This window comes from Drosophila suzukii, chromosome 3 (genome assembly GCF_043229965.1).
Source record: "Drosophila suzukii chromosome 3, CBGP_Dsuzu_IsoJpt1.0, whole genome shotgun sequence".
Lineage (NCBI taxonomy): Eukaryota > Metazoa > Arthropoda > Insecta > Diptera > Drosophilidae > Drosophila > Drosophila suzukii.
In genome coordinates, this window is record NC_092082.1 from 43,973,094 (window position 1) to 43,983,161 (window position 10,068).

General features: G+C 38.4%; 1 protein-coding gene across 1 annotated transcript; it reads left to right on the top strand.

Annotated features, from left to right (window-relative positions):
- Positions 1-4,044: 4,044 nt before the first annotated feature.
- Positions 4,045-4,611, top strand: LOC139352796 (uncharacterized). The gene has a single exon (XM_070995426.1). It carries the CDS (start codon positions 4,045-4,047, stop codon positions 4,609-4,611), a length of 567 nt encoding a protein of 188 aa, XP_070851527.1.
- Positions 4,612-10,068: the final 5,457 nt, after the last annotated feature.

The window sequence follows — 10,068 nt, forward strand, 5'->3', positions numbered from 1 at the left end:
AAAATTAAAATCAGTAACAAATAATAAAAAAAAATAAAATTAAATGGTTCCCTAGAGCTTCCAGAACACTTTTAAGCCATGGAAAATTAAAACCCATGCTAGATTAGCCAATATATAACCTTTGATAGTTGAAATAAAAGACAGTTTCTGTAAAACTTAGCATAACTAAAATCAGTACCAAATTATAAAAACATAAAATTAAATGTTTTAATATGGGTTCCAGAACATTTTTAAGCTGTGGAAAATTAAAATCCGTGCTAGATTAGCCGATATATGAGCTTTGATAGCTGAAATAAAATACAGTTTCTGTAAAACTTGGCAATATTAAAATTAGTACCAAATAATAAAACAATAAAAATTATTGTTTCCCTAGAGGTTCCAAAACATTTTTAAGCTGTGGAAAATTCAAATCCGTGCTAGATTAGCCTATTGGCTAATTTTTATACCCGTAACTCGTAGAGTAAAAGGGTATACTAGATTCGTCGGAAAGTATGTAACAAGCAAAAGGAAGCGTTTCCGACCCCATAAAGTGTATATATTCTTGATCAGGATTACTAGCCGAGTCGATCTAGCCATGCCCGTCTGTCCGTCTGTCCATCTGTCCGTCTGTCCGGATGAACGCTGAGATCTCGGAAACTATGAGAGCTAGGCTATTGAGATTTGGCGTACAGATTCCTGAGCTTCTTACGCAGCGCAAGTTTGTTTCAGTAGACTGCCACGCCCACTCTAACGCCCACAAACCGCCCTAAAATGTAACTCCTACAGTTTTGATGCTAGATAGAAAATTTTAACTGAAATGTATTAGTCTTGTCAATACCTATCGATTGACCAAAAAAAAATTTTGCTACGCCCACTCTAACGCCCACAAACCTCCAAAGAAAAAAGCTATGACGTCAGAGCCAGACAATGCGAAATGTTTTTACGCGTGTATGTGTGTGTATGTAAATAGTTGCCGGCCGAACTTAGCGGCAAAGAAAAAAGCCCTGCCGGCGCTCAGAGAGAGCAAAGTGCGCGGCTAACTTATTCTATTGAATAATACACCCTTTATCCATTTGTCCCATTGACGGGCAAAAACCTTAAAATATCTGTACATCTTTATTTATCTCTTTCAAAGAATATGAATTAGCTTAATAAATACCTATACATTGTCCCAAAAAAACTTTTCCGTTTTCAGTCCAATGCTCTCAAACCAAAGTAGTTAGGACAAGCCTTGACACTAGAGCCAGAAAACGACATACATACATACATATGTATTTATGCATGTGTGTGGACGTAAAAAATTGCAATCTAATATCCGCGGCAAATAGAATTCTTTCAAACAAAGCTATTCAACCAAATATTTTGAAATACAGAATGTGCCTTAAAATTGTGTATGTTTAGCAAGCATACATAAATATAAATGTTTTTTGTTGAGTTGATTGAGTATGGAGTGCATTCCAATTCTGTCGAAAGCTTTTGCGAAATCTAGGGATATGATGGATGCGTGGTTTCTTTTTGAGATAGCTCTTGCTAATAGATGGTCAACTAGCAATAGACTGTCCATAGCTGATTTACCTTTTCTGAAACCAGTTTGGCTGTTTTGGATAAGTTTGTCGTTTAGTACAAACCACCACAGTCGTTTTGCTATAATTTTATCCAGAATTTTTGATAGGCATGAGTTTAGTGAGATTGGCCGGTATAAATTTAGGTTGGTTTTGTCAGTGTTTGGTTTTATTATTGGTATTATCAGACTATTTTTGTAGGCTTGTGGGATGTAGTTATTTAGTATTGAGTTTTGCAGGTTTATTATTCAATTTTTTGTTGTTATACCCGTTACTCGTAGAGTAAAAGGGTATACTAGATTCGTCGGAAAGTATGTAACAGACAGAAGGAAGCGTTTCCGACCCCACAAAGTATATATATTCTTGATCAGGATCACTAGCCGAGTCGATCTAGCCATGTCCGTCTGTCCGTCTGTCCGTCTGTCCGGATGAACGCTGAGATCTCGGAAACTATGGGAGCTAGGCTATTGAGATTTGGCGTGCAGATTCCTGAGCTTCTTACGCAGCGCAAGTTTGTTTCAGCACAGTGCCACGCCCACTCTAACGCCCACAAACCGCCCAAAACTGTGGCTCCTACAGTTTTGATGCTAGAATAAAAATTTTAACTGAAATGTATTGTTCTCATCAATACCTATCGATTGACCCAAAAAAAAGTTTGCCACGCCCACTTTAACGCCCACAAGCCGCGAAAACCTGTGACGCCCACAATTTTCATGCTAGATAAAAAATTTTAACTGAAATGTGTTGGTCTCGTCGATACCTATCGATTGGTCAAAAAAAAAATTTGCCACGCCCACTCTAACGCCCATAACGCTTAAATCTGTATACCGCCGGTAGGTGGCGCATTTTAATCTCGCTTTGCTGCTTGCATATCTCCATTTAGCTGAGTAACGGGTATCTGATAGTCGAGGTACTCGACTATAGCGTTCTTCCTTGTTTTATCTATGTTTTTTTTCATTGTATAGTTAATTCTGTCCAGTCCGGGTGTGTTTCCTTTTAGTGTGTTTAGTGCTGCTGAGAATTCTATTGATGTTATGGGCTTTTCTGTTTCTATTGCTCTTTTGCTTGGAATGTATGACAGGGTGTGTGTGTTATTAAGTGATGTTTGCTTTTGATGTATGAATGTAGTGGTAAAATTTGTATCGGATGAAATTTCTGAAAAATTTTTGCAAAATAAGTCTGCGATTTCTGGTTTGTGGGTGGTGTTTTGATTTGTGGTTGGGTTAAATATGCAGTGTATGTTTTTTTGAGGGTTGAGTCCGCAAAATCGTCGGATGTTGCTCCAGATTGTTTTTGGGGGTGTCTCGGGTGAGATTTGGGAAGTGAAGTTGTTTATACTTTGTTTTTTATCTTGTTTTAGTGTTAGTCTAAATAGTGCATTTGCTTTTTTGTACTTCAGGATGTTTTCTGTAGTTATGTTTCTTTTTAGATCGTTCCATTTCTTCATTTTGTCTACTCTCAATCGGCTAAGGTTATTGTTCCACCATGGTACATTTTGGGTCTTTCTTATCGGGTGTGTTTGGGGTATTGCCTTGTGGGCGCTGGAGAGGACGATTTTAAAATATATAACTTTAAAGGTAGTAAAAAATATGACAGTGTGTATGTCGTTGGCTTTAATTTTGCAAAGGCCTACAGAAATGGGTCTTCTTTCCATCTTTGAAAACCCATTACTTGGTCAAAAGGACTCGGATTTCGATATGGCATACCTTAATGGGCTTGTGAAATGATTGTGTTGCTATGTGCATTAAAGGTCGTAAAAATATGACAGTTTTTATGTCATTGGTTTTAATTTTGCGAAGGCTTACAGAAATGGGACTTCTTTCCATACTTAAAAGACCATAACTTGGTCAAAAGGACTCGGATTTCGATATGGCATACCTTTATGGGCCTGTGGGATGATTATGTTGCAATCTGCATTAAAATATATAACTTTAAAGGTAGTAAAAAATATGACATTTTTAAGCTATGAAAAAATAAAAAGCGTGCTAGATTAGATAATGTATGAGCTTTGATAGCTGAAATAAAATACAGTTTCTGTAAAACATAGAAATCCGACAACAACAACGACGGTTCCCTAGCCAAGGTCTCGCCGTTTACACTGAAGAAAATCATTGACGTGACCGTTGGAGGAGTAGTTGAAGAATGCAAGAAACTCAGAGATGGAAATATTTTGATCAAAACCAAAAACCAGACCCAAACGGACAAACTCTTAAATCTAAAAATGATCCCCGGCGACATCCCTGTAACAGTCTCAGAACATCGATCATTAAACACCTGCAAAGGAGTCATATACTGCCCAGACTTAAATGGAATCGATACCGAGGAAATCCTGGATAACTTAAAATCCCAAAAAGTAGTAGAAATAAGAAAAATTACCAAGCTGATACAACGCAAGCCAACTGACACAGGATTATTAATAATAACTTTTTCGCTACAAAACATCCCGGAATTTATTTACGTCGGTTACGAACGTGTTAAGGTACGCACTTACATTCCACCAGTAATGCGTTGCTTTAACTGCCTGCGAATCGGACACCCATCCAAGTACTGCAAAAACGCCGAACTATGCCTTTCGTGCAGTCAACCAGCCCACATCAATCTCGAACTGGGAGAGTCATGCACCAATAACTTAAGTTGCATCAACTGCGCGGACAGAAAATACCCCAACAACAATCACCATGCCAGAGATAAGGTATGTCCTGTCCTTATCACCTACAAGGAAATCCAAGCAATCAAGGCCATTCAAAAAGTAAACAACCGCGAAGCTTGGACCATTTATAAGACAAGACACCAACATGACGGATCCCTCTACTCTACAGTGGCTAGTCCTAACCACGGCAGGCCGCAACAACAAGCCGCAAAAATCTCCTCAACAGACTTCACACCACCGCCGACAACAACAACCCAACAACAAGATACAACGGACAATAAGAAGAACGGAGCAGATCAACCCTCCTGCAGTAATATTCGACCTTCAATTCAATATGAAAGCGAGGAAGAGATGGCTACAGCTTCTGACACCTCGCAACCACCTACTAACGATAAGTCTAATTTCACTACTAAAATCTAACCTTCCAAACTATCCAAAAGAGAGAAAAGATTCGTTAAACAAGATTATATGCTAACTAGGTCCAAAATTAAGGCCACAGTCAACTCCACCAATACAAAAACAACAAACTAAATCCTAAGTTACACTTTAAGCCATTACATTACCAACTAAATATTATGACTATTTCAATACTACAATGGAATATGAACGGCTACTTAAACCACTACAAACAACTCCAACTCCTGATAAAAAAATACACTCCACAAATTATATGCCTTCAAGAAACTCACCTAATACCCTATAAAAACTTTCCCACTCCAATCAATTATACTATATATACTCTAAACTCTGCTGTCAATGCCTCTGGAGGCGTTGCTATCCTTGTACACAACTCAATTCAACACACCGAAATTCATCTTCCACAAGACTTTGAGTCACTCTGCTCTAAAATCCAATCCAAGTATACCTTTAACATAATCTGCTCTTACATCCCACCAAGACAACATTTTACATGCAACAACCTTGAAAATGTATATAGCGATTTATCTTCCCCCACCCTCATTACCGGGGACTTCAATAGCTGGCATACGTTATGGGGTTCACCTAGGAATAACAAAAAAGGAAATACACTTTCCCAATTTATTCACCAATCTCCTCTAACCCTACTAAACGATGGTTCTCCCACACATTTCAGCACCCACAACACTCTCACACACGTCGATCTCACTCTCGCATCTGCGACCCTTGCCCTCGAATCCGTTTGGTTCATCGAGTCAAGTACGTTTGGAAGCGACCACTTTCCGATCATCACAACACTATTTGACACTACTTCTACCCCTACCTTCTTACCTAAATTCAAATTAGATGACGCAAACTGGACCAAATACGTCGAAGCTAGTAACTACTTCCACCTTCAACGGCCCATAACCCACAATCTTAATAAGGAAGCCGCTAACCTTAAAAGAATAGTTCACCAAAGCGCCAACTGTTCTATCCCACAATCCATATCTAATCCCCATTCTAAACGCACAGTACCATGGTGGAACGCTCACCTAGAAACACTTAAAAAATCAAAAAACGCTTACTTTAATATCCTTCGACGAAACATCTCCAACACGAACATAATTAACTATAGAAGAGCCAATGCCCTTCTCAAACGCGAAATAAAAATAGCTAAACGTAACTCACTGGAAATATTCACCTCCGAAATTAATCCAAACTCTTCGACCTCCAAAATTTGGAGTAATCTTCGAAGATTCTGTGGACTCCGACCTAGAATCGGTATCCACTGCATCGCACAACCAAATTCACCCAATAAAATAACAAATAGCTTAGAGATAGCCAATGAACTATGTTCCTTTTGGTCCTCCGAATCAAGTGACGATAACTTCTCAGCAACCTTCACCCACCACAAAAATAACATTCTACCCATCCACCAGAATTACCAGCCTTCCACTAGCGCATTAAAAATAGATTCTCCTATCACCTCCCTTGAACTCAATATAGCCCTGTCAAAGCAAAAAGGAAAGTCCCCAGGTCTCGATCGTGTCTCCTACCAAATGCTAAAGAACCTCCACCCAGCAGTAAAACTCAGAGTACGTGATCATTTTAACAGTATATTTAACAGCATCATCCCACAACATTACAAACTTAGTAAAATTATACCTATTCACAAACCTAATACAGACAAAACATCCCTAAACTCTTATCGTCCCATATCCCTTAATTCATGCTTCGCTAAAACGCTAGACAAAATCATTGCAAATCGGCTATGGTGGTTTGTTTCCTACAACAACTCGATCGATAGTCGTCAAACTGGATTTCGAAAAGGGAAGTCAATATCAGACAATCTACTGGTTCTAGATCACCTGATATCCTCTTCCTTATCAACGAAGAATCACTTATCAGTGATCTCACTCGATTTTACAAAAGCGTTTGATAAAATTGGAATCCATACTGTTGTCGACGAACTGCAGTCATGGAAAATCGGCCCTAAGATTATAAATTATTGCATTAATTTCATGACCAACAGAAAAATCAAAGTCTATGCCAATAACCATTTTTCATTCACCCGCCCACAACACAACGGCATTCCCCAAGGTTCGCCACTCTCAGTAATTCTGTTCCTCATCGCGTTTAACAAACTAAATATATTTAAAAAGATAAACAAAGACACTCAAATAAATATTGACCCCCTCCTTAATGATATCCAAACTTGGTGTGAATACTCCGGCGCTGTCCTCTCACTCAACAAGTGCAAACACCTTAATTTTTGTAAAAAACACTCCTGCCAACTTCGAATATCCACTACACTTGCACCAATAGACAACACTAATACGTTAAAAATACTAGGAATAACATTTAATAAGAAATATAATTGGGCAGATCACGTAGCTAGCCTCGTCTCTTCCCTTTCAAATCGCCTCAATATCATAAAGTGCATATCGAGCAACAAGTTCAACTGCAACCACCTCACCATCTTAAACATTATAAAAGCGCTTATTTTGTCAAAAATCGACTTCGGCTTACCCTTTTACGGTAATTGCACAACATCCACAATTAAGCCAATTAAAAGCATTTACCACTCTGCCATCAGATCAGCTCTAGGTGCTTTTCGAACCACCCCTATCCATAACATTCTCTTCGAGTCTAACATGATGCCAATAGATATCCGAACCAAGTTTTGTACCTCCAAAACTATAAAACCCATCCTACTCTCCCATAACTCTCCGCTAAAATCGATAGTTACCAAAATATTAAAAAGAAAGAAGCGAATCCCAAAGATTCCATCTGCCGTCCACAGAGCCTTGAATTTCGCCGTAGAACTTGGTTTACCAACCAAACCACCCATTTCTAAAAAACCCGTTAACCCACCTTGGTCGGATGTATCCAATTTGATAGATACAACTCTGCGTAAACTACCGAAAGCCAACACTCCGCAACTAGTCTACCAGCAAAAGTTTCTCGAATTCAAAAACAAATACCCGACCAGCACATTCATCTACACCGATGGTTCCAAAATTTCAGGCGCGACATCCTTTAGTGTAGTATCCGACGACATAAGCCAACAGCACTTACTACCATACTATAGCTCCATCTTCTCTGCCGAAATCATTGCTATCTACAATGCAGTCCTTTTAGCTCAACACTCAGCAAACTCCTCAGTAATCTGTTCCGACTCCCTGTCGGCGTTAAATGCTATAGCAAATCCCTCCAATAATTCCTTCTACCCAGCCACAATCAGACAAATTCTGTTAAAAAACTTTAACAAAATAACCATTAAATGGATCCCTGGTCACTGCGGCATACAAGGCAACGAAGTTGCTGATGAAACCGCCAAAAACGCCATTGCATTGCCCCTGACATTCTACGACAACCTAAACATATCAGATATCCTAAAACAAATTAAAAAACACTATAAATAACTACAGACTTCTCTTTTTAACCAAACAAATACATATTACAAATCAAACAATACAGATCAAAACAATATATACAATTATGGTCGACTCCAAGCCGACCTATTCATCCCCCGTCATACCTTCACAAAAATTGTACGTCTTCGGTTAGGACACACTAACTTAACCCATAGCTACCTTTTTACTCGCCCTCCCACAAGACCCTCTTGCCCCCTATGCAACAACGAAATAAGAACTCCCCAACACATCCTAACAGAATGTTCCTATCTCGATTCCATAAGATCGTCTCTCTTCACTTCCACAAACCCCTTACAATCCATATTCATCCCCAGCGCGCCACAAATAAAAAAAATTATAAAATTCCTTAGCTATAATAATATAATTAATGAAATTTAATAAGCTTTTGAAGTTATAGATAAATGTTGTTATGAAATTTATATTGAAATTTGTTAACTAGTTTTTAAGCTTAAGGCCTCGTAGCTATAGCTTAACTTAAGTTCGCCTGTAAATTTTACATTATAGTCGAACTTTTTATAATAATAATAATAATGTAACAAGCAGAAGGAAGCGTTTCCGACCCCATAAAGTGTATATATTCTTGATCAGGATTACTAGCCGAGTCGATCTAGCCATGCCCGTCTGTCCGTCTGTCCATCTGTCCGTCTGTCCGGATGAACGCTGAGATCTCGGAAACTATGAGAGCTAGGCTATTGAGATTTGGCGTACAGATTCCTGAGCTTCTTACGCAGCGCAAGTTTGTTTCAGTAGACTGCCACGCCCACTCTAACGCCCACAAACCGCCCTAAAATGTAACTCCTACAGTTTTGATGCTAGATAGAAAATTTTAACTGAAATGTATTAGTCTTGTCAATACCTATCGATTGACCAAAAAAAAATTTTGCTACGCCCACTCTAACGCTCACAAACCTCCAAAGAAAAAAGCTATGACGTCAGAGCCAGACAATGCGAAATGTTTTTACGCGTGTATGTGTGTGTATGTAAATAGTTGCCGGCCGAACTTAGCGGCAAAGAAAAAAGCCCTGCCGGCGCTCAGAGAGAGCAAAGTGCGCGGCTAACTTATTCTATTGAATAATGAACCCTTTATCCATTTGTCCCATTGACGGGCAAAAACCTTAAAAGATCTGTACATCTTTATTTATCTCTTTCAAAGAATATGAATTAGCTTAATAAATACCTATACATTGTCCCAAAAAAACTTTTCCGTTTTCAGTCCAATGCTCTCAAACCAAAGTAGTTAGGACAAGCCTTGACACTAGAGCCAGAAAACGACATACATACATACATATGCATTTATGCATGTGTGTGGACGTAAAAAATTGCAATCTAATATCCGCGGCAAATAGAATTCTTTCAAACAAAGCTATTCAACCAAATATTTTGAAATACAGAATGTGCCTTAAAATTGTGTATGTTTAGCAAGCATACATAAATATAAATGTTTTTTGTCTATTTTATGTGTTGCTTTCTCATTCTTGGCGCTGGCTGAAACAAAAGCAGAGCCGAGAAATGAGAGCAAGGGAGAGAGAACAAAGTGCGCGGCTAACTTATTTTAAAGTTTGTTATCTGAGTAACGGGTATCTGATAGTCGAGGTACTCGACTATAGCGTTCTTCCTTGTTTTTTTATTAAAATCTTTAATAGTTGAAATAAAATACAGTTTCTATAAAACTTAGCAAAATTAACATTAGTACCAAATAATAAAAAAACAAGGAAGAACGCTATAGTCGAGTAACTCGACTATCAGATACCCGTTACTTAGATAACAAACTTTTAAATAAATATGCCTTCATGTATGTTTTTCGCCGCTCGAATTTGCTCCCGATTACTATGTTAAAATCGGTACCCATGGAACACCACGAGGAGGCCGTTGCTTTGCAACGGGGTCTTTCAAACCAAAATTTAATTTTGGGGACCTTCGAGTCGACTTCAGTTGTCTAACTTTGTACAAATTTGAAAACTCCATGTTCCCCAAAAATTTTGTTTATCCGTACCATACGGAAGGCATAATTATTAATGGTACCAAATAAATTAAAATATAT